The sequence below is a fragment of the Bombina bombina genome, chromosome 2, assembly GCF_027579735.1.
Source record: "Bombina bombina isolate aBomBom1 chromosome 2, aBomBom1.pri, whole genome shotgun sequence".
In the NCBI taxonomy this organism is placed as follows: Eukaryota; Metazoa; Chordata; class Amphibia; order Anura; family Bombinatoridae; genus Bombina; species Bombina bombina.
In genome coordinates this window covers 1,358,676,897-1,358,703,078 of record NC_069500.1, presented here as the reverse complement: position 1 = coordinate 1,358,703,078, position 26,182 = coordinate 1,358,676,897, and the positions used below count along the sequence as shown (strand labels likewise).

General features: G+C 38.8%; 1 protein-coding gene across 1 annotated transcript in view; it reads left to right on the top strand.

The window, feature by feature from the left end:
- The window catches only part of LOC128647538 (fatty acid-binding protein 1, liver-like), a 29,266-nt gene extending 9,690 nt beyond the window's left edge, over nucleotides 1-19,576 (top strand). Inside the window, exon 4 of the mRNA XM_053700321.1 lies at nucleotides 19,379-19,576. Within this exon, the coding sequence (XP_053556296.1) occupies nucleotides 19,379-19,576 (198 nt within the window). The remainder of the gene's footprint in view (nucleotides 1-19,378) is intronic.
- Nucleotides 19,577-26,182: the final 6,606 nt, after the last annotated feature.

Below are 26,182 nucleotides of genomic sequence, written 5' to 3'. Positions count from 1 at the left end.
GTTTTTTTTTTTTTTTACATTTCTAGCTCTATAATATTGCGCAATAGAGAGAGGCACTGGGTTCTGGTGTTTCTCTATTGCGCAATATTTTACATGTATTTTTATTACTAGCCGCTCTGTAGCACTACCCGGTGGTGATTTTCAGCAGCAGCGCGGCTGAAAAAACTGTGAAAGAGGCACCTCTAATGAGGCCTCGTATTTTCCCTTGGAGACCGGCTCAGCCAATCAACACTGGTTGACTCCCTGGCCCTGCTGTATTGTGTCTACTGCACATGCGCAATGAGGAGCAGTCTGACGGCATGGGAACAACAGTGAAAACAGTCAGTGCCACTCATTCCTAACTGTTTAGGACTAACTGTCAGCGAGTGGAGCCTGAGCTAATCGCAGCTGCCCCCTGGTCCTGCCTGCCCTGACTGGTCGTCACTGAGGAGCTGTCGCTGACGCCGAGTCACCAACACAGTCACACAAGTAAGTCAGAATTAAAAGCCATCGTGTGTGACTGTGATGTGATGATTTGTGAGCACTGAAGTAAATATAATAAGGCAGAGAGTGAGACTGAGAGACAAGTAGTGGCCGCGGCCGCCCCCCCCCCCCACCCCTCTGCTCTGATGTTAAGTGTCTGTGTGAGTCTCACACAGACACTTAACATCAGAGCAGAGGGGGACTGTGATGAGTGAGTGACCGGGCGTCAATGACATGTAATAAGACTCTGACATCATCTTCTCCTCTGCTAAAATGTATTTGAGACTCAAATGAGCAGCCGGCATCTTGTGATTTTGTGAACAGTAGGCAGTGGGCACTAAGGCAGTTAGGCAGAGTAGTGGCCTCTGATGTTAAATAAACTTTGTGCCTGATGGTCCCGGTCAGTGTTGCTGCCTACTACTGAGTGTCTGAGTCTGACATCTTCTCTGCTTACAAAATTTATTTTACAGAATGAGCAGCCATCTTGTGCACACTGCACAATGCACATAATATATTAAATATATTATGTGCATTGTGCAGTGTGCACAAGATGGCTGCTCATTCTTTAAAATAAATTTTGTAAGCAGAGAAGATGTCAGACTCAGACACTCAGTAGTAGGCAGCAACACTGGCCGGGATTATAAGGCAGAGAATAGTGGCCTCCCCCTCTCTGATGTTAAATTTTGAGTCTGACCCGGTCAGTGTTGCTGCCTACTACTGAGTGTCTGAGTCTGACATCTTATCTGCTTACAAAATGTATTTTACAGAATGAGCAGCCATCTTGTGCACACTGCACAATGAATGCACATAATATATTATAAGGCAGAGAATAGTGGCCTCCCCCTCTCTGATGTTAAATTTTGTGTCTGGCCTGGTCAGTGTTGCTGCCTACTACTGAGTGTCTGAGTCTGACATCTTCTCTGCTTACAAAATTTATTTTACAGAATGAGCAGCCATTTTGTGCACACTGCACAATGCACATAATATATTATAAGGCAGAGAATAGTGCCCCCCCCTCTCTGATGTTAAATTTTGTGTCTGACCTGGTCAGTGCTGTAACTTGCTACTGACATCTTCTCTGCTTACTAAATAAATTTTACAAGTAACAACACTGACCAGGTCAGACACAAAGTTTTACATCAGAGGGGGCGGCCACTACTCTGCCTGCCCTATAATATATTTACTGTGCACAAAATCACAAGATGGCTGCTCATTCTGTAAAATTAATTTAGTAAGCAGAGAAGATTTCAGTAGCAACATTGAATTTGCAAGCAAAGAAAATAAATAATTAAAGTGAATGTTTTGGCAGTTTACTGTTAGGAATTTAGGGTTAATATGTGATTAGCAGCTAAATATCTTTAGGATGAAATTTGAATACAGCTCCCCCTGTGGCAATCATTGTGTAAATTGGCCAAATCAAGTCACATTTCTTATTAACCCGTAGTACAGTGGTCTCTTTCTGTTCTGGAAAAAGGGGGCAAAATAAATAAAGTATATTGCACATTTTTTTTTTTTTGCGTGTGTATGTGTGTGTTGTAAATAATGCTAATTGCCCTTATGCAACCTGCTAATTTAATCGTCAATTTAAGCTACCACAATGGTTCATATATTGGCTTCTTCTCAGGCCTATCATAGCCAGTGCCTCACTTGCCTCTGACCTCACCGCACGTCACTGGTCGGCGATGTTGGGGAACTGCAGTTTAGAGGCTAATAGGTTTAGTTAGTGTCAGCGATGTAGTGGGAATGGTGGTTTAAGGGTTAATAGCTTTATTTAGTGTTTTAGTTAGTGTCAGCGATCTTGGGGAACTGCAGTTTAGAGGCTAATAGGTTTAGTTAGTGTCGGCGATGTCCGGGAACGGCAGTTTAGGGGTTAATAGCTTTATTTAGTGTTTTAGTTAGTGTTGGCAATGATGGGGAACGGTGGTTTAGGGGTTAATAGCTTTATTTAGTGTTTTAGTTAGTGTTGGCGATGATGGGGAACGGCGGTTTAGATTAGAACAATGAAAAATTCCAAATATGAATATAGAATGGATCTGAAAATTCGGAAACTGATTTATTCATTTTTGACATTTTAGTAAGGGTGCCAATTCGGATTCATTCAAATCTCTGAATCGGACAAAATTCGTCCGAAAACGAATTGCACATCTATCCTACACTAGTGGCAGCTAGATGCTTATTGGTGCCTGGCCCAAAGTGAATTTTAAAGTGTCTTAACATAAAATGCTCCATCTGAATAGTGCGAGTTTCATTTTGACTTTCCTATCCCTTAAAATTAACAAGACTTGTTTCTGGATTACTGTCCATTTATTATTTTTTTGTTAATTTGTTACTCTCCGGGCCCTATGATCCAAAGTTCTCCACTTTAAAAAGATGATCTATGAAGTCTCATTAGTACCGTGAGATCCCTCAAAGAATTTTAGAAAGGATAATTTTACCTTGTGAACCGTTTCTGTCACTATGCAGGGTTCTGGATATGAACCAGAGACTAATAATACTAAACAAAAATAGTCCTCACAGATTTTGAATAGTTTCTCTCCATGCCAGTGAGTGTTTGATCATAAGGACATGTGTACAAACAGTTTCAATTATGTACTCAAGGTCATAGCCAAAGGTCATTTTTATTTTTTTATGGTTGATGAAAGATTTACTGATGTATTTTATATGTTATTCATTCTGATGTATCAAGGCTAACTCTGCTACATATCTGGCCCTAATTGGCTTTATCAAATAACAACTGCAAAACAATTCACTTTATACTAACATTATGACAGCGACTAGCCTTGTTGTCTGTGGGCTAAAGCCCTGATTGGCTCCTCCAAGTAGGTGAAATGATGGGTGGATAATGAAAAAGAACTGCAGTAAAAGTGATGTTAATTGCTTTTAAAAACATTAAGACTGATACGTTATTCTAAAGCAACAAAACAGAAATGTCTAGTAATTACAAGGTGTTTACTGTCCCTTTAACAATGCATTTCACTGACCCAACACAAACTTATATTTAAATTAACATAAAAGTAAAATTTCTAGCAGTTTTTTCTTTTATTTGCACAAATTTTCTTTACAAATTAGTTTTTTTATGTCCTCCACAGAAGAGATTACATAGGGGAAAACCAAGATACAACTTAGTAGCACTAATTACTTTATAGAAACGCAGGAGAATAGGAAAGCCTACAATTAACAGGAAAAGGGGACAAAATAAATAATAAAAAGAAATTGCTAGTTTTTTTAATACACATAATCAAACATTTGATATTACAATGTCCCTTTAACTGATCATTTTGCAAACTATTGTAATATTTGTATCTTTGTTTGTAGGTTATGACGATGGGAGACATCACCTGCAAGAGAATCCTCAAGAGAATTTGAGAGAAGCTGAATATTCTTTTACTTTTACTATGAAATAAAGCAGTTTGTATATAAAATAATAAAAATAATAATAAAAAATAAAATGTATTTCTTTCTGAGCGCTTTAATGTAATAAAATATCAGTTTTTGGTAAATAAATATAACACAGTGTTCAGCATTTGAGAATAAAAACAATCCAGAGATACTTTGCAGCAGCAGTAATCAACTAAACAGGTAAAAGGAGAACTGACCACTCCCAAACAGCCAATGTAAGTTGTACACAATATGCAAAAATATTAAATGTTGTATTATACAATCTAATCTGTAAAATGCAGAAGAGTCACTGATGTTGATTCACCAGTAAATATATATTATTGTATTATTCTGCTTTATTACTGTAAAGTGAAGGAGACTCACATGATACAATGTACAAATACATTTATACAGCACATACGGCAAATAAAAACATCCTGTCCAGTAGCAGTTCCAGTAACTGTTTAATAGTGGGGGGAGACTTATCCTGACTGAGTCAGTGCAGGTGGGGAGTGGCCTCAGTTGTTTTGTAGGCAGAGTTGGGTGATTGCAGTATTACTGGGCTACTAGCTTGGTATACAAGAAAACTACCATAATATCCCCTCTCTCTCTTCTCTCCTCTAAGTTATACATATTAAGGCCTCTCTCTTCTCTCCTCTAAGTTATACATATTTAGCCCTCTCTCTTCTTACCTATAAGTTATACATATTTAGGCCTCTCTCTTCTCTCCTCTAAGTTATACTTATTAAGGCCTCTCTCTTATCTCCTTTAAGTTATGCATATTAAGGTCTCTCTCTTATCTCCTTTACGTTATACATATTAAGGCCTCTCTCTCATCTCCTTTAAGTTATACATATTTAGGCCTCTCTCTTCTCTCCTATAAGTTATACATATTTAGGCCTCTCTCTTCTTACCTATAAGTTATACATATTTAGGCCTCTCTCTTCTCTCCTCTAAGTTATACTTATTAAGGCCTCTCTCTTATCTCCTTTAAGTTATGCATATTAAGGTCTCTCTCTTATCTCCTTTACGTTATACATATTAAGGCCTCTCTCTCATCTCCTTTAAGTTATACATATTAAGGCCTCTCTCTTATCTCCTATAAGTTATACATATTTAGGCCTCTCTCTTATCTCCTATAAGTTATACATATTTAGGTCTCTCTCTTCTCTCCTATAAGTTATACATATTTAAGCCTCTCTCTTATCTCCTTTAAGTTATACATATTTAGGCCTCTCTCTTATCTCCTACAAGTTATACATATTTAGGCCTCTCTCTTATCTCCTATAAGTTATACATATTTAGGCCTCTCTCTTATCTCCTATAAGTTATACATATTTAGGCCTCTCTCTTATCTCCTATAAGTTATACATATTTAGGCCTCTCTCTTATCTCCTATAAGTTATACATATTTAGGCCTCTCTCTTATCGCCTATAAGTTATACATATTTAGGCCTCTCTCTTATCTCCTATAAGTTATACATATTTAGGCCTCTCTCTTATCTCCTATAAGTTATACATATTTAATCCATTAAGTCTTTCTTGGTAAGTTCTATTTTTATACCATGTAACATTCATTTATTTCCAGGGTATTATTCCAATTTCCTTATATCTTTCTGGAGTAATGACCTTCAGAACTGTACACAATACTCAACATGGCAATACCACAGATAACTAGTGATCCATATTGGGGGAAAAAAGGGGATAGGCGCAACAGCGACTCAACGTATCCTTTTATTACATAAACAAATAAAACATACACTATTGCACTTACAAGGTTCATTGAGTAAAAAGCCTTTGTAAAAGATAATCCAATCCTTCTGATCAGTAGTGCATAGTCTTAAGTTGTTAGCATGATTCTGAAATCATCTGTTGACAAAGTCAGCCCGTGCAGGGGATGAAACGCGTTCAGAGGGAATAACTTTATTTTTTTGGAAGCCTGTGGTTGAAAAAGAAAAACCGAGTGTTAAAGCATCTGCACATAGTGCGACTGGAAAGAGACCGGACCGACACAAATGAGGGCTCCATCCAGACAAACATTTGCTAACAACTTAAGACTATGCACTACTGATCAGAAGGATTGGATGAGGGGTCCCAATGCTGCTTTTTAACGCCCGCTGGTATTACGAGTCAGACAGGTACAGGTGTACCGCTCACTTTTTTTCCGCGATTTTAGCATACCGCAAATCCCCTTACGTCAATTGCGTATTCTATCTTTTTAATGGGATTTTCCTAGCGCCGGTATTACGATTGCTGGAAAAAGTGAGCGGTAGACCCACTCCTGTCCAGACTCCTACCGCATTTAAAAGTCAGTAGTTAAGAGTTTTATGGGCTAACGCCGTAACATAAAACTCTTAACTAAAGTGCTAAAAAGTACACTAACACCCATAAACTACCTATTAACGCCTAAACCGAGGCCCCCCCCCCCCAACATCGCAAACTCTTAAATACTACATTTTTTAACCCCTAATCTGCCGACCGGACATCGCCGCCACTGTAATAAATATATTAACCCCTAAACCGCCGCACTCCCGACTCGCAAACACTAGTTAAATTGTATTAACCCCTAATCTGCCGTCCCTAACATCGCCGACACCTACCTACATTTATCAACCCCTAATCTGCCGACCCCAACGTCGCCGCTACTATATTAAATTTATTAACCCCTAAACCTAAGTCTAACCCTAAGTCTAACCCCCCCTAACTTAAATATAATTTAAATAAAACTAAATAAAATTAATACAATTAATTAAATTATTCCTATTTAAAACTAAATACTTACCTGTAAAATAAACCCTAAGATAGCTACAATATAACTAATAGTTACATTGTAGATAGCTTAGGGTTTATTTTTATTTTACAGGCAACTTTGTATTTATTTTAACTAGGTACAATAGTTATTAAATAGTTATTAACTATTTAATAACTACCTAGTTAAAATAAGTACAAATTTACCTGTAAAATAAACCCTAACCTAAGTTACAATTACACCTAACAGTACACTATAAATAAACTAATTACCTAAACTACCTACAATTAATTACAATTAAATTAAATAAACTAAATTACGAAAACAAACAAACACTAAATTACAGAAAATAAAAAAGAAATTACACATTTTTAAACTAGTTACACCTAATCTAATCCCCCTAATAAAATAAAAAAGCCCCCCAAAATAAAAAAATTCCCTACCCTATACTAAATTACAAATAGCCCTTAAAAGGGCTTTTTGCAGGGCATTGCCCCAAAGTAATCAGCTCTTTTATCTGTAAAAAAAATAGTTTAGGGTTTATTTTACAGGTAAGTATAGTTTTAAATAGGAATAATTTAGTTAATTATAGTAAATTTATTTAGATGTATTTAACCCCTTAACGACCAATGACATATGGGTACGTCCTGCAAAAAAATGCAGTTAACGACCAAGGACGTACCCTGTACGTCGTTGGCCTTTGAAAGCAGTGGAAGCGATCCTTATCGCTTCCAGCCACTTTCATGTTATTGCAGTGATGCCTCGATATTGAGGCATCCTGCAATAACTGTTTTTAGCCATCCGATGCATAGAGAGCCACTCTGTGGCCCTCTCTGCATCGGCTATCGATGGCCGTTATCGTTGGTGGGTGGGAGCTCATCCAGGGAGGCGGGTGGGCAGTCATTGGTGGAGGTGGGTGGAGAGATCTTGTGCGGGTGCGTGCGCGTGCACGAGAGTCAGGCGCGCACGTTCACGAGGCGCGCGTGCACGAGAGATCTATGAAAACAGCATCAATATGCTGTAGATTTGAGGGTGAGAGAGAGGACTGGGGAGGGTGGGATTTTAAAATGAAGGCATCTGGGAGAGGGTGGGGGGTTGGATGTTGAGGGGGGGGCAGCTACACTACAGAAATAAAGAAAATATTTAATAAAATAAAAAAATTAAAATTAAAATACATTATTATTTTTCAAACTGGGTACTGGCAGACAGCTGCCAGTACCCAATATGGCGCACAATAAAGGCAGGGGGGGAGTTAAAGAGCTGTTTGGGGGGGTGGGGGGTCAGGGAGGTTGGGGGCTAAGGGGGGTCCTACACAGCAGAAGAATTATTTTTTTTTTTAAAAAAAACAAACCTAAAACCCCCCAAAAAACTTTTATTTTAGTACTGGCAGACTTTCTGCCAGTACTTAAGATGGCGGAGACAATTGTGGGGTGGGGGAGGGAAGGGAGCTGTTTGGGAGGGATCAGGGGGTGGGATGTATCAGGTGGGAGGCTGATCTCTACACTTAACCCTGCAAGCTCCCTACAAGCTTCCTAATTAACTCCTTCACTGCTAGACATAATATACGTGTGTTGCGCAGCGGCATTTAGCGACCTTCTAACTACCAAAAAGCAACGCCAAAGCCATATATGTCTGCTATTTCTGAACAAAGGGGATCCCAGAGAAGCATTTACAACAATTTGTGCCATAATTGCACAAGCTGTTTGTAAATAATTTCAGTGAGAAACCTAAAATTGTGAAATATTTTAAGTTTTTTTTAATTTGATCGCATTTGGCGGTGAAATGGTGGCATGAAATATACCAAAATGGGCCTAGATCAATACTTGGGGTTGTTTACTACACTACACTAAAGCTAAAATTAACCCTACAAGCTCCCTACATGCTCCCTAATTAACCCCTTCACTGCTGCCCATAATACACGTGTGGTGCGCAGTGTCATTTAGCGGCCTTCTAATTACCAAAAAGCAACGTCAAAGCCATATATGTCTGCTATTTCTGAACAAAGGGGATCCCAGAGAAGCATTTAAAACCATTTGTGCAATAATTTCACAAGCTGTTTCTAAATAATTTCAGTGAGAAACCTAAAGTTAGTGAAAAAATTTGTGAAAAAGTGAACAATTTTTTTTATTTGATCGTATTTAGCGGTGAAATGGTGGCATGAAATATACCAAAATGGGCCTAGATCAATACTTTGGGATGTCTTCTAAAAAAATATATATACATGTCAAAGGATATTCAGGGATTCCTGACAGATATCATTGTCCCAATGTAACTAGCGCTAATTTTGAAAAAAAGTGGTTTGGAAATAGCAAAGTGCTACTTGTATTTATTGCCCTATAAGCAAAGAACATGTAAACATTGGGTATTTCTAAACTCAGGACAAAATTTAGAAACTATTTAGCGTGGGTGTTTTTTGGTGGTTGTAGATGTGCAACAGATTTTGGGGGTCAAAGTTTGAAAAAATGTTTTTTTTTCCATTTTTTCCACATATTTTATAATTTTTTTAATAGTAAATTATAAGATATGATGAAAATAATGGTATCTTTAGAAAGTCCATTTAATGGCGAGAAAAACGGTATATAATATGTGTGGGTACAGTAAATGAGTAAGAGGAAAATTACAGCTAAACACAAACACTGCAGAAATGTAAAAATAGCCTTGGTCCCAAACGGTCAACAAATGGAAAAGTGCTCTGGTCACTAAGGGGTTAAATTATATTTAAGTTAGGGGGTGTTAGGGTTAGACTTAGGTTTAGGGGTTAATAAATTAGTTATAGTGGTGGCGACGTTGGCGGTGGCAGATTAGGGGTTAATAAATTTAATATAGTTGCAGCTACGTTGGGGGGGGCAGATTAGGGGTTAATACATTTAATATAGTTGCAGCAACATTGGGGGGGGCAGATTAGGGGTTAATAAATTTAATATAGTGGAGGCGACGTGGGGGCAGCAGATTAGGGGTTAATAAATGTAGGTAGGTTGCGGCGACAGTGGGGGCGGCAGAGTAGGGGTTAATAAATAAAATGTAGGGTTCGGCGATGTTGGGGGCATCAGATTAGGGGTTCATAAGTATAATGTAGGTAGCGGCTGTGCCTGGAGCGGCAGATTAGGTCTTAATACATATAATGTAGGTGGCGACGATGTCCGGAGCGGCAGATTAGGGGTTAATAATATAATGTAGGTGGCGACGATGTCGGGGGCGTCAGATTAGGGGTTAATACATATAATGTAGGTGTCTGCGGTGTCCGGAGCGGCAGATTAGGGGTTAATAATATAATGTAGGTGGCGACGATGTTGGGGGCGTCAGATTAGGGGTTAATACATATAATGTAGGTGTCGGCGGTGTCCGGAGCAGCAGATTAGGGGTTAATAATATAATGTAGGCGGCAACGATGTCGGGGGCGTCAGATTAGGGGTTAATAAGTGTAAGATTAGGGGTGTTTAGACTTGGGGTTCATGGTGTTAGGTGTAGACATAACTTTTATTTGCCCATAGGAAACAATGGGGCTGCGTTAGGAGCTGAACGCTGCTTTTTTGCAGGTGTTAGGTTTTTTTTCAGCCAGCTCAGCCCCATTGTTTCCTATGGGGAAATCGTGCACGAGCACGTTCAGCCAGCTCACCGCTGACTTAAGCAATGCTGGTATTGTGTGAGATGTGGAGCTAAATTTTGCTCAACGCTCACTTTTCTGAGGCTAACGCCGGCTTGCAGAAAACTCGTAATACCAGCGTTGTTTTAAGTGAGAAAAAAAGGCTCATTAGCACCGCACACCATTACCGACAAAAACTTGTAATCTAGCCGTGAGTTTGCACTTTTTGATGTTGATCTTTAGATTTTAGACAATTGTCAAATCCTTCTTTTTTATACCAATTATCATTTGATCCCCTCACCCTGAACATCAACCCTTTAAAAAAAAAGTTTGAATCATCAGTAAATAAAAATACTTTCCCCTGTAGCCTATTTGTGTATATCTTTGATAACTATAGTAAACAAAACAAGCCCTAGAACTAATCCCTGAGGAACACCCCTATAATAAAATTGCATTATCCAAAAGTGCATAATAAAAAGACAATGCTGTAGCACTTACTTTGAATTTTAAATGAGCAGTAGATTTTTTTTTTCTGACAAATTTCAGTTTCCATCATTTTTTGCCCCCCCCCCTGTATCATGTGACAGCCATCAGCCAATCACAGACTAACATAAGTATACATAGCGAACTCCTGCACATGCTTAGTGGGAGCTAGGGCCTCTGAAATTGTTGCTTTCTAATTATTTTTGTATTTTGTGTAACATAACTATTATGTGCACTGGAAAACAAAAAAATGTGTGTGACTCGCTTTGTTACAATCGCTTTATTGCTGGTATATAGGTAAATATATATATTTAGGAATGAATCATATATATATATAGAGAGAGAGAAATACACTGTATATTTAAAAATAAAAATAATATTTTCTACTATGTAAAGAACATTGGAATGTAAAATATGCATAACTCATGTCGGTTTGAGCGCACTTAGTTTAAAGTGGTCGGGTTAGCGTGTTAGATTTTTTTTTTTTTTTAAATCAGGTCAATTGAAGTCTATGGGGAGAAAAAGTATCTGAGGTCCTGAAGTTTGCACACATCAGATTTCGGTTGTGCACAAACAATTTACTTTCAACGCTAAACTGTGGTGTTTACGCTCGAGCGGGAGGGCTAAATACCACTTGTAATCTAGCCCTTAATAGGGTCGTGCCCATAGTAAAAAAAACAGACCTGCTTGTGCATGTCAAAATCACTACATATTTTCAGTATATGTTTTGATTTTGACATTCACAAGAAGCTGTTTCAATGACAAAATAAAACTAAATGAGCTATTTGTAAACAATGAAGGGGATAATGTTTTACGGTACACTGTCCTGCTTGTGCATGTCAAAACCACTACATATTTTCAGTATATGTTTTGATGTTGACATTCACAAGCAGCTGTTTCAATGACAAAATAAAGGTGAATGAGCTATTTGTAAACCATGAAGGGGAGAATGTTTTATAGTACACTGTCCAGCATTCTACCAGCTTTATAGTTTTGTATCTAGTCCAACAGTTAATATATTAGTCTGATGTGTGGGACAGTCTCAAATGTTTGCTGAAATCTAGATAAACCTAATCTACTGCTCCACCCTGGTCTAACACATGAGTCACTCAGGCAGTGGAGCCAGTTAGATTTGTCTGAAGTGAAAAACTGCTGGTTTTGGTCCCCTATGTTGTCTAAGTGATAATTATTTCCTTTACAAAAGATCCCATTAAAGTACCTTTGACTACCATAGAATTACATCATTAAAAAGTACATAGTAAAAAGAAAATGCAATTTCACTTACTCTGATTTTAAAATAAGCAGTAGATTTTCTTACAAGGTAATCACAGAGGTACAACGTGTATTAAAATAACAGTGTTGGCTATGCAAAACTGGGGAATGGGTAATAAAGGGATTATCTATCCTTTAAAACAATAAATATTTTGGAGTAGACTGTCCCTTTAATTTTGACTTTTGTGTCCCTTTATTTTCACCACAATTGAAGTTAAAATAACAGGCCTTTAAGGAGCATATAAAGTCAAAATTAGACTTTCACAATTTTTTTTGCATTTTTTTTCTATTATCAAATTGACTTTGTTCCTTTGTTGAAGAGTAGGCTCAGGATTCACAGTGCACTTCTGTCCTTTTAAAGGGCCATACACAGCCCATATCAGTTAGCAGAGCAGCTGAAGCAGAGGTATGGGAGCCTACTATGTTCCCTTTCTATAAGACAGGTGACACAGCATTCGAGTGTCTGTACTGTCCAGTGACAAATAAGTAAAAATAATTCTTGAAAAGATTGGTGGCAGACGCGTGAGTAAACATTCACCCATGGAGGAGCTAAGCATTAACTTTTACAATACCTTTATTTTGGTTTATACTAGAAAACAAGTACAGTTATAGGGTTTCCTAGGTGTCCAGTATTAAACTGAACAGTCCAATATTTTAGCAAGCTGTCCAGTAAAATATTCACAAAAATACCGGACATATATCTAGTTTTTTGTAAAGTCCCTGAGTTTTAGCTAAATATTAAAGGCCTCCTGTGCCACAAAACGTTACAAAGCCGCAAGAAGTAAGGGACAGTCACGGGGTTCAAATCCCTTCTGTTTAGGTGTTTTACTGTCAGCCAAAGAGGTAAAATAATTTATTTGTATGTTACTAGCATCCAAGGGGTAAAATGAGTGTTCAGTAGAGAGATAGGTACAAAAATGTTAATTTTCAATTGCTCTCGAAGCATTGGCATTTTTGCATACAGAAATAAATAAGAAAAGGTGTATTTTGTGTGTATGTAGAGAGATACGATAATGAGGTCTGCTCTTGCTGCAAGCTCAGTCAAGAGTAGACCATCTAATTAATTTACAAAAATAAACCTAAAAGATCAATGCCTTATAAATGAAATTCAACTGGTACAACAAGTTATTGGAAACACATTAAGGAGTACAGTGTCCCTTTAAACTGGAGATTGTGTGCATATTGTCTGATTAATAGCCATTTACTTTCAATGCCAGATATACTTGTTTCTGAATTCTATGCTTGGATGGGATATACAGTATAAAGTGAGATGCATAAAAAACATAGGCAAGCTTTAATATATCATTATTTCTAGCTTGTAACTGTGAGAAGAAGAGTAAAATGGAAGGAAATATTGTGTTCTCAGTTTTTTTTCTTCCTGTTTTAATCACCACATTTTTGGATAGATAGTTTATCCTCAGTGTCTTTATGCCCTGGAAGTCCTACAACAGCCACTCAGGGATAGGAAAGTCAAAATTAATATGATTCAGACAGAGTGCCATTTTAAGACACTTTTAAATTCCCGCCTATTTTAAATTGATTTTGTTCTCTTGGTATCCTTTGTTTAAAGCAATGTACATATCCTCAGCGACAGCAATGCCTTACTGGGAGCTAGCAGGCAATTAGTGACTATACACAGATATGAAGTGGCGTCTCCAGAAATCACATCTAGGGGAGCCAGCTATTATGCTGTGGGGCTAGTGGCTCCCCTGCCCCCTGGGATGCCACTGCAGCTCCCAGTGGTGCATTGCTGCTGGCTTTAGCTATGTGTTTAATGCCTCTGCAGAGGTGAAACATTTTGGGTTTGGTCAGAATCCATTAGAAAACATCAAATGATATGATTACTTGCGTTAACTGGGTCACCTTTTTAATGGGATTAATTTAAGCTCAACTGGAGCTTTTTTGTAAGTATAGCCTACAGTTGTTATTAAATGTGAGCAGCACTCCAAAACAGCTCTGCACAGGGGTGGGCATGGCTCAGTAGTTAAGGGGTTAAAGCTAAAAAAACTATTTATAATATGTGTGGCTTCCTCATTGAAAAATTGACTGAAATAAGTGTACTTGTCTACAGCATCTAAAACAGGGGTGCCCACACTTTTTTTGTGCTGGAATCTACTTTTCAAATGTTCAGCTCAACGAGATCTACCCACTAAAAAAAGCACACCTTTTCTTAAAAAAATACATTAAAATCCAACAGACCTCTCCTCTCCTCCCTACAGATAGCTTTTCTTGGTTTAATTAATTTATTAATTATAATTTACCAAAAAAAGGTCAACATTAAGCATGTGATATAATCTGTTGTTATGCCGAGAATGGTTTCCCCATCGACAGCAGTTTCCCCAGGCACTCGGCAATCTCCAGCGCTCCGCCCCCCACTACAGCTACTCCCGCTATCCCTGCCCCATTCATTAAAATTCATATTTCGAACACGTCGCTATTCCTTACACTCCGCCCCGCTGCAGCTACTCACTACCCCATTCGGTTTCAATTGTACTTATTACACCGTGCGCGTGCACGCAACACGTTTTACAAAAATAAGACATAATATAAACATCATAATTAACCTGAAACAAGTATTAGAAAAATATCAGATACTATAAACATAATACTTAAGATGAAACAGGTTTCAGAAAAATATAACTTTCAATAAACATACTCCTTAAGCTTATTTTTGTATGTGTGTGTGTGTATATATGTATATATATATATATATATATATATATATATATATATATATATATAAATTTGTAGGAATAAGCACTCACGGGTCTTCTGCCATCCGTGACAAAATTCTTTATTAGTTGTGACTTTTGGGACCAAATGCTGTCCCTTCCTCTGACAAACAATAAGTGAACAAACCAAAACTTTTAAAGGCCTGTGTACCCCTCCCCTAAAGTAAGCAGCCAATCATGGCTGTCCGTGTGCAAAACATGCTGTGTGCACACATGCTGTCACAAATACTTAATTGGCCAAACAGGTGACTCAAGCACTATAACCAACTGAACTAATGCAGCCCCACAACTCACAAGCATAACATAATACCCAGCAGGGTGTTCCGACACAAACCATCACACAAACAACCTTTCGCAAAATTCTCAATATACATGTAGCTAAAAATGTTAGGTGCAGGACTCATATAGTTGGCCACAATTAGAAGTACAAGCTTGATATATTGTGTCATACCTACTATCATACATAAATAAACACCCAGGTGTCCACAACACATTGTACTAAACTCAAAAAATAGCTCCTTCCATCATGATATAAATAAAAAATAAAACACCTAAAACCCATGAGGTATAACTTTAAACCAAATGACCCCTAAGTCACTAAGTATGGCTTATGTCATTATATCCTACCAGTACAAAAATATCTATGGTATGCATGTGTAGGATCTGTGAGCATCAACATATCTTCCAGATTCCGACCCCTCTTGAAGACCACCCTAGGGGGGTCCATTAGCTGGAATGGTAGTATTGAATCAGTTGACAATAGACTCCAATGTTCTCTAACTGATTTGGCCAGTACATCAACCGCAGGATTATATGTGGAAACGAATGTCATCCGTGTACTTAAGATTGCCTTGCATCTATCCCCAAGGAGATCCTTCCTCTCGGAATCACTAGCTGCCCTCTGTGCCCTCTTGATAGTATCAAAGGTGTAGCCTCTTTATAAGAATTTCTTAGACATTTCTTGAAGATGACCAGTAGTTTTTTCAAACTTGTAATGGCTGCGTTATGGAAATTGATGCGTAATGGGCGAAAACGCTACAATTTGAGTCATAACGCACAACTTATAATCTAGCTGATTATAAAGTGACATTTTCATATTTTAATGTTAATTATTCATGGTACAGTTTTTCTATTCATATGCAAATTAATATGACCCTAGGGAGGTCTCCCTATGGGTGATGGGGAAACCAGATGTGGACTCCATGCCCATTGTGCTTAGAGGAATTTGGCTACACCTCACTAACAAGGCCCATAGGAGGCCAAAATGATCGTCTGGGGTTGTCATGTTCCTTGTTCAGAGGAGAATTGCCGGGTATTTCAGGGCTGAACTGACCTTATTTGGTGGGATCAAACTTACAGTATATACATCAGGAAAGTTTTCCACTGTGAAAAGCACACTGGTTTAAAAGATGCTGCTTCTGGGTGGTAAATCACCATAGAACTAGCTGATGAGCTGTTGTTCGTTCCTGGTAGAGCGCTTCTCTCTTCGTATGCACATTCATATTTTATTGTTGACTTTTTTCCCCCCATTGACTTTGATGGGGGAATAAGTGAACGCGCATGTGTTATTCTAACTTCAGATTTTTGCACTCATCGGGTTACCACAGGAGCAAAAACAGCTTACTTTCAAATTATAATACGAGCACAACCCGACAAGCACAAGTATGGCACAACACAGTCAATAGAGCACACAAGGAAGTAGTTGCTCAGCATTAAAAGGCACAGTCCATAATGTCACATTATTTGCAAGGATTTTATAGTGTACAAAAACATTACCTTTATGTATTTAAGGACCAGTAAATAGAGTAGATTTGCACAATCAACAAATCCATGATAAAAAGATAATCCAATAGCAATTAATCTGAAATTCAAATGAGTGATAGATTTTTTTCAAGGTTATAATGCAATAAAATGTAACAATATAACACAGTGTATTAAAAATAGAAAGGATATACACCTACATTTTGCCAGATATGACCTCAAAAAGAAAAGGCAAACATAGCGTAATCCTTAAATTGGATAATCGACCTAATTGTGACAACCTTACTCACATTAAACAGAGCTATAACTGAGCTCTCAGGATATAAGCAGGTTGTAAAGATGTAGCTTCTACAGGCTATATTTCAGCAGGGTCCTCTTAACCTCAGAAGGAAGGAGAATCTATTTAGTGAAATACTATTATGTTAAATCTTAACGGTACTGTGTGGACCTTGCTCATGTGGTTAAGAGCTATAAGTGAGCTCTCAGGATGTAGGCATTAGTGTAATCACTCACTCTCAGGATAGCAAGCAAGCCGATCACGAGGGAATATATAAGAATACAATTTATTTTAACAATGTAAAATGTACAACATGAAACAATCACAGAGGTATGCAGCAGGACTTGTTCCCAAGTGAAACCGCTCTCTCTCACTGAGCGCGTCACTGCTGATGTTGAAACTGACTAGTCTGTAACAATAAGTCCCACCTCCAGTGACCTCACAAAAGTGTGCAGCATGAACCTCCTACATATATCACTGATCATTCAGCTTTTTCAAGAAGTATCCAGTTTTCTGCAAATCTTTTTATTCTGAATTTGGAGAAATGTAGTCAGTAGTTTATAGAATAAAACAAAAATGTTCATTTTACGCACATACCTATAAATAGTAAAGGCAGAGGAACTGTATGTAATTACCTTTCTTTCATTTGCAATTGCTTTTTTTTTAAGACAAAATAGTAGATTAGTTTGTTTCAAAAATAAAATTTTTTATACAAATACAAAAGACATTTTGGGCTAGATTACAAGTGAGGTGCATCCGGTTTTGCACAAGCGATGTGTTTTTTTGTGCTTTTTTAATTTCACTATTACAAGTTGAGCGAAATCGTGATTGCGCTAACACAATCTCCATTTATGCTTTAATCCTTACTGTGATCTCAGAGCTGTTTTCCACAAAAACTCTTCAAAAATTCATTACAAAGTACAGTTACACTCATATTAACAATGTGTAATAAAAAAAAATGTTGCACAAAAAAGTTATAAGGGCTCAAAGATATGAGTTTTTGGATGTTAGTAAAAAGGCAGCCAAAGGACTTTAACATATAGATACATACAGATAGATTGCTAAAGATGTATTTGTGTGTATATAGATATACCAATATATGTGTACCTATATATTAATGTAATTATATGTGTATATATGTATTGACATACAAATATACACATATAAACACAAATATATATGTACACACATATAGACATATATATAAGTACATTAGTGCATTAGAGCCCTTTGCCATTAAGTAGATGAAAACATGATAAAACATATTTATGCAATATTCAAATTTAATTTAAGATTTTAACTATGTATTTACTGTGAATATTTTACATTTACTAATGTGAATATGCTAAGCTGTTTGCGCAATGGTTTTTTTTTCCAACAATTTTCTCCTTTGACTTGAAATGCGAAAATGCGATCGTGTTTGTTAGATTTTTTCTACTTTTTTTCCAATTGATTTCTATGGGGGAATACATGCATGCGCACGAGAAAACTTGTTAAGGTTTTTAAGCTATTCGAATTACCGCTTGCGCAAAATATTTTTTTTAGAACTTGTAATACGAATGCAACCCGACTAGCGCAAAAAACTTAACTCTTGCTGAGTTTTCACGATCGTGGGAAAAAAATACCATCAGAAGATGCAGCAGACATATATCCTCCGGGAATCTTGGGTGATGAAGCTGCAGTCATTCTATCCCTTATGCGTTGGCCTCCGTGTTGACTTGCCCGTTCTTCCTCCAACTTAATTTTCTCTTCAACTACCTGCTGGCAGTCTCAGCACCAGTGTTTAATACTATCTATAGTGCGTTTCAATTGTCCACTCTTTTGCTAGCCTCCATGATTCTTCCCATAGCCTACTTCTAATTTTGCTGGCCAAATTACGTCTCTCCAATTGCGCATATGCCTCTTTCAGAACCAATTACTCAACAAAGCTACAAAATCCCTGTGCTTAGCTCGCTAAAACCAATCACAGGGGAAAAGATTGTGTAGTGCAGGAGCTTTTAAAATGCAAGGGATCTATTACTAGGTAGCGTGCTTTCAAAATAGCTCCATGTTTTATAGAAGCAGCTGGGTGGGTTTATCACAATCTGAAAGGCTGTCTCTGATTAACCGAAACAGGAAATTTAGATGATCTCATTATGCCAAGCAGAAAGGGAGAAGAGGGACATATTGAACAGGATTCCCCAAGCTCTGATTTTGGCGATGAGGATGTTATTGTGACTCTCAGCCTAAGGAGATGGTGGAGGAGGAAGAGAGTCCATGGGCGACAGGCAGAACAACATCCTCCCCGCTTTTAGATCAGTAGTCTCCTGTTGTATTCTCTTCCTCTCCATCTCCACCATCATCCCCTCTTGTGGAGTAGCTAGTTTATACAACAACTTCACCCACTACCCATGTTGCCAGTTCCACTAGTAGTGCAATCTCTGTCAGTACTAGAATCACTGGCAGTTCCACCAAAGAGAATTATTGGTGCACATCTCAAAACACCGTCAAGGAGACCTCAACATCAGTAAAAGGCAGAGGCAGCAACTGCTTTATGTTGTGCAAAAGTGTGGGACCACTTTGTTAGCATCAAAGATGGCACTTTGTTAAGTACAAAACGTGTGGCAAACTGTTGGGTCATGTCACCGACTACATGATAAACAACCATTTCCACATGCACTTGGCTGTGTTATTCAGGGTAGAAGGTGGGCACAGCAACAGGAAGAGTGCAACAATCACAGCTGGCAATGCCACTAACTGGGAGCAGTACTACCAGCAGTAGTCTGGACATGGGACACAGTATTGATGGAAGTCAACAGAGTCAGGTACGACCTTCAACATCACAACAACGCCTTCAGCCTATTTTGGGAGGTTTTACTCTAGGGGGATTTCCAGGCTGAAGTCCAGAAAATTAACCTTTTTTAATAGGTCAAGCTGGTAACTTTCGCTGGTGTGTGCTTTGCCATGCTCCCCATTGCACTTTCAGTGTTGAAGGAGGAATTAGCAAATTCTTCTGCACAGTCAGTGATCATTACTGCTGACTAATAGAGTGCTCCTAGTGGCCATCATGCCTTCATCTACCTGACGGCATACTGGTGGAAGCCCAGGATGTGTGATGAGAGTGAGGGTAGTGGTACTGCTAGAGAAGGAGAAGCGGCAGGCAGCACTGGTCAGGACAGGAACGGTAGATCAGCAGGGCTACCGATCATTCCTTCTCCATGCCAATTTATTGCAGGCTCTTAGTAGGATGGTGGTGAAGTGGATAGGAGATCGGGTAGGCACCAAGGTGGAAATAACATTTTTTTTCATCGATGGAGAACCCAATATGGCAAAGGTTCTCTGTGAGGGTGACTATCGTTGTGCATTTTTCAGCTCACATCTCTCCACAACTGTAGGTTAGCAACTTTACTTTGCAGAAGAATTACAGGCCACTTCCACTACAGTGTTAAAGCCAGTTAGCTCCTAAGGCAGGAAAAGGAGAAGGCATGGTTTCCCCAGCACCATCTTAAGCAAGACATAACTACTAGGTGGAACTCGACTTTGGATATGCCGGAACAAATCTTGTAGCAGCAGAGGGCTATCCATGCTATGAGTCCATCGGGAGTCCATTAGGCAAGGATGAGTGTACCATAATTGGTCAGTTAGTGGCAGTACAAAAAGCCTTTTAGGTATGTGACCAAGAGCTTGAGCTAAAACTCTGCCAGTCTGGATCAAGTCATATCCTTGTTCACTCATCTGAGCAAGATGAATGCATTTCTGGAAAATCAGGAAGTGGTTTCTTGTGGGGTACCAAGCCTGATTTGTGGTGATCATCATCCATCAATGCCAAATCCTCAGGGAACTGCTGGGCCATTGTGTCCAAGGGGTTCTAGGCACGTGTTTGCTTTCCTCCTCCCATGGAGGTGCATTTTTGAGGTTTATGTACTGTGAGGCCTACCTACCTAGTTTGGTTACTCTACTGCCTGCTGCTGATGCAGCTGCCAATTCTGCTCCTGCCCTTACTACTCTGTGGTGGTCATCATACACCATATCCTAAGGAAACTGCTAGTGGCTGTGTCCAAGAGGCTCTAGTCATGTGTTTGCCCTTTACCCCCCAGAGGTGTATTTTTGAGGATTATGTACTGTGAGGCCTACCTACCTAGTTCAGTAGTACTGCTGCCACTCCTGCTCTTGCTCTTCCTGCTCTGTGGTGGTCATCATCCTTCAATAGCAAATCCGGAGAGAACTGATGGTTACTGTGTCCAAGAGTCTTTAGTCCCCTGTAGGTGTGTTTTTGAGGATTATGTACTGGAGGCCTACCAAGTTCAGTAAATCTGCTGCCTGCTGCTGCCATTCCTGCTCCTGCCCTTCGTATTCTGTGGTAGTCATCATCCGTCAATGTCACATCCACAGAGAATTGCTGGCTGCTGTGTCCAAAGGGCTTTAATCACGTGTTTGTCCTCCTCACTTGGAGGTGTATTTTTGAGATTTATGTACTTTGAGGCCTACCTAGTTCAGTAAATCTGCTGCCTGCCGCTTCCATTTCTGCTCCTGCCCTTCGTGCTCTGTGGTGGTAATCATATGTCAATCTCAAATACACATGAAATTGCTGCCTGCTGTGTCCAAAGGGCTTTAGTCACGTGTTTGTCCTCCTCCCTTGGAATTGTATTTTTGGGTTTGGGGTGCCTACCTAGTTCTGTAAATATGCTGCCAGCAGCTGCTGCTGCACTCCTGCTCGGTCATCATCAGTTAAAGTAAAAAAATTGTAGTAAACTGTTACCCACTGTGTCGAAGGGTCTCTAAGCAAATCACACATCTTTGTCATCCTACCTAGTTCAGACACTCTGCTGAATGCTGCTACCTCTGATGCTCCTGCCATTCCTTACTCTTTGATGGTCATCATCAGTTAAAGTAAAAAACCATAGTAAACTGTTACCCTCTGTGTCCAAGGGTCTGTAAGCACTTGTTTGTCCTCCTCAGTTGGAGGCTTATTCAGTCTGCTGCTGCCACTCCTGCTCTTGCCCTTTCTGTTCTGGCTGAGGTAGTAATCATCTCTCAATGCCAAAACCTCTGGAAACTGCTGGCTTCTGTGTCCAAAGGACTGTAGGCACGTATATGTCCTCTTCCTCCCTTGGAGGTGTATTTTTTAGGTTTATTTACTGTAATAAGAGGCTTACATAGTTCAGTAACCCTGCTGCCTGCTGGTGCCAGCCCTCGTGCTCTGTTCTGAATTGTATCTCCAAGGATAACTAACTACAAACTTTTTATGGAGCAGGTGTGGGAGAAAGTGATAAATGGGGGATTTGATAAAAAATGAGTCAGTTGAAAAAAGTAAGATGGTATAGAAAGGTGTAGTGGTGCAAAGTGAAAGGTTGGAAGGGGGGAGACAATAGGGTGGTGGGAATTCTTTATAATATTGTTCTAGTTCCTGTATGTTCTCATGTCCCTGTTAACACTGAATCTTGCAATTGTTTGTATTTCCTAGCAGTGTCATTTTGCAGCTAAAAGTAACGTTTTGCAGGCTTCCCATTAGGCGTTAATGTAATTGAACAAATTTTGTTTCAAACTAAATTCTTATCCTAATATTTGACCAAACCGAATGCAATGACTAACGAAACTCTGAAGCGAATCCTTCAAGCTAACCAATTTTTTCGCCTGTGCACATGTCTATTATATATGTGAGTGTAATACTTTATTTTAATATGTTTTCCATGTGTTTGTAAAACTTTTATTTTTTACCCTAAGTTTACCCTAAGACTTAAGGTTTTAGGCCGTGCTAATTCTAGCGCTATTTTGACATGCGCTCAAGCCCAATTCCTAACTTTCAACTTGAAATATGTTATTTAGCATGGTCATAATATCCATTGAATGTATAGGGTGTACTAAAGTGATGTCAGAAGTATTAAACTTTCTCTGGAAAGTCTGTTTTACTATGAACTTATAATATCAAATTGCAAGCTAATTTTAAAGGGGTCTAGGGATATTGCTATCACGTCCTGCCATTGTGTATTAACATGGCTTGAGTGCAACTAATAGTTACTTTTTATCAATCGAATCGATAGTCAAGGGTGCACGAACATCTGCATGTTGAATAGTGTAGGTTCTCTAAATCCCTCACATAATGAACTTCTATGGATACCATTGTAAAATTCATGTTACTCTAGAGCTAAGTCAATGGTACGCTAAGCAGAGGGTGCACTAAGCTGATGGTTAGCAAGAAATTTTAATAATAATGTTTTTTTCAGGTCTTAAAAAGTGCTGCATTTTACAGTGGTATTTTGGATTGCGTTTTTGAGCAACACACCACTTGTTATACAAATGTGCTAATATCGCTCCTTGCACTATGCATTAAAAGTATTGGGCATGCTAAAACAGTTTTGAACGCATTAAAGGAATATTAAACAGTACTCCTTTAATAAAAACAAATATGTTTGTGTCTGTATGGCGGCCATACTAGGACGCAAAATTAGGAGTTCCTCACTCAACCTAATATAATCCGCCGATTATTCCCATACAGAAGTGACCTTTCTACCTATCCCCTATGAGCTTCTACAGAAAATTTTGCATCGATGGACATAGATATTGTGCTAACTATACAGTGTGGAACCCTAATCCAGACCGGTGAAGACTGTGGCGGCATATTGTTTTCATCATTCCCCCCCGGTCACCCAGTTAAAGCAGTTTCCATCACACTGCGATTACATCTGCTATTACTGATGTACCCATGCAACATCTGGCTAATGTCTAGATATTAGATTAGTAACCCAGCACCCAGATAATCCACATTCAAATAGAGAAAAAGAGACATCTTCAGACGTCTAAGAAGCACACGTCTCCCTAGAACAAGATGGAGGCTGACATCAAAAAAGCAATAGTTGCACTAGAGCTTGCTATGGATATCCAATTTAGCAGCTTACTTCACCATATTTCTAGTGCACGGAACAAAGCATCTGACACACCCAGTAATGGTGACTGCCGCTCAATCTCTCACCCTGAGCCACCCTTAGAGGAGGAAGATAGAGTATCTCCACTGATATATACAAAAAACTTAAATTAGCGCTAATTCCAAAACCTAATAACTAAAACGTATATACATAAAAATAATAAAGAATCTGTGAGTGATTCAAATATATTGAAAAAGAAAAAAATCAAATTGTGATATAGCTAGACAAGTGATTAAAGTGACAAAAACAGTAAAAAAGCTCACATAACAATATAAGTCCAATAAAGTGTCAATAAATTGAAGTATCAAAGTGATCAGGTGCAGCTTCCATTCACTGGCGTATCCTTGTTCCAGCGGTATAAAACAAATGCAGGTCTATCAGAAAGATAAAAGAAGTGCAGCTCCAATTCAATCACATTTATTAATAAAAAATAGAGCACACAATACATTCTCACTTACTATAAAAATAGCGGAGAAGAGTGTCCATGGTCCACAGGGAGAAGAGTGTCCATGGTCCACAGGGAGAAGAGTGTCCATGGTCCACAGGGAGAAGAGTGTCCATGGTCCACAGGGAGAAGAGTGTCCATGGTCCACAGGGAGAAGAGTGTCCATGGTCCACAGGGAGAAGAGTGTCCGTGGTCCACAGGGAGAAGAGTGTCCATGGTCCACAGGGAGAAGAGTGTCCGTGGTCCACAGGGAGAAGAGTGTCCATGGTCCATAGGGAGAAGAGTGTCCATGGTCCACAGGGAGAAGAGTGTCCATGGTCCACAGGGAGAAGAGTGTCCATGGTCCACAGGTATGCACACACAGTCAGTGATAGATTCTGTTCAGATGTAACTTGCAGTAGGTGGCCCAAGTCACCAATATGTGGTTTGCCTGTAATCCTGTGGGAGTTGCCTCCAATATGTTTTTGCCTGCAGCATTGGTTCTTACTTATACTTTACTAGTAGAGTGAGACACACCTCTGGAAGTCTAGAAGGGTAACAAATTCAAACATTTTCTATTGTATACAAATCTACAAAGGACATCTCTGTAGTTTGCAGAGGGCGCACCAGAAAGAGAAGGACACTGTGCAGGCAAAAACATATTTTTGACATTGGAGGCCACTCTCATAGGATTACAGGCAAACCACATATTGGTGACGAGCCACCTACTGCAAGTTACGTCTGAACAGAATCTATCACTGACTGTGCGTGCATACCTGTGGACCACGGACACTCTTCTCTCCACTATTTTTATAGTAAGTGAGCATGTATTGTGTGCTCTTTTTTATTAATAAATGTTATTGAATTGGAGCTGTACTTCTTTTATCTTTCTGATAGATCTCCACAGATATATCCCACTGAGATGATCACCATCCGGACTCCTACTAAACATGCTGTACATGTGGCCAAAATTACAAGTTTTGCACTATGGTGCGGTACGGCTATAACGCTGAAAAATTGGCCATTGCGCGTGGAATGGTAGGTCTGGCTTATTACAAGTCGCGGTGGTATAGCTATACCACAAGCGTTTTAGCCTGTAACGCAACTCTCCATTTGGCACTCAAAAAATGACTTTTAAATTCAGGATTTCCATACTGCTGTATTACAGGTTGTGTGATCCGACTAAAATGCTTGCGTTATGGTCTATACCGCCGCGATCCATTCCGCGATCTGAAACCAGTAGTTATGGATTTTGTGAAACACCCTTAAACTACCTATTAACCTCTAAACCGCCAACCTCCCGCATCGCAAATACTATTTTTCACCTATTAACCCTTAAACCGCTGCCCCCCCCCACATTGCTACTACTTTAATAAACCTATTAACCCCTAAACCACCAGCCCTCACATCGCTAATACTAAATTAAACGTATTAACCCCTAAACCGCCGGCCCTTCACATCTCAAATCACTAAATTAAACTATTAACCCCTAAACCTAACACCCCCTAACTTTAAATTAAATTTACAATATAACTATCTTAAAATAAATAAAAACTTACCTGTAAAATAAAAAAAACTAAGATTAAACTATAAATAATACTAACATAACTATTTTAATAAAAAAAAAAAAACTACAATTAAATAGACACTACTAAAAAATAAAAAAATTAAAAAAATTAACAATTTTACAGAAAATAATAAACGAAATTATTCAAAATAATAAAAATTACACCTAATCTAATAGTCCTATAAAAACAAAAAAGTCACCCCAAAATAAAAACACCCCCTAACCTAATAATAAATTACCAATAGCCCTTAAAAGGGCCTTTTGTAGGGCATTGCCCTAAGTTGCATTCCTATTGGCTGAAAAATTCCAATCAGCCAATAGGATGCAAGCTGCTTAAATCCTATTGGCTGTTCAAATCAGCCAATAGGATTTAAGCAGCTCTCATCCTTTTGGCTGATTTGAATTTTTCAGCCAATAGGAATGCAACGGTACCCCAATATAAAAGGGGTACCTTGCATTCAAGCTTCAGTTTGTGGCGGATAATCGCATGAAGAGGATCCTCCACGCTCTATGACTCCACGGTCGCTGGTTCTTCTCAGCTCCGCGCCACCACAGCTCTGCGCCACTGGAATGAAGATAGAAGAAGCCCATT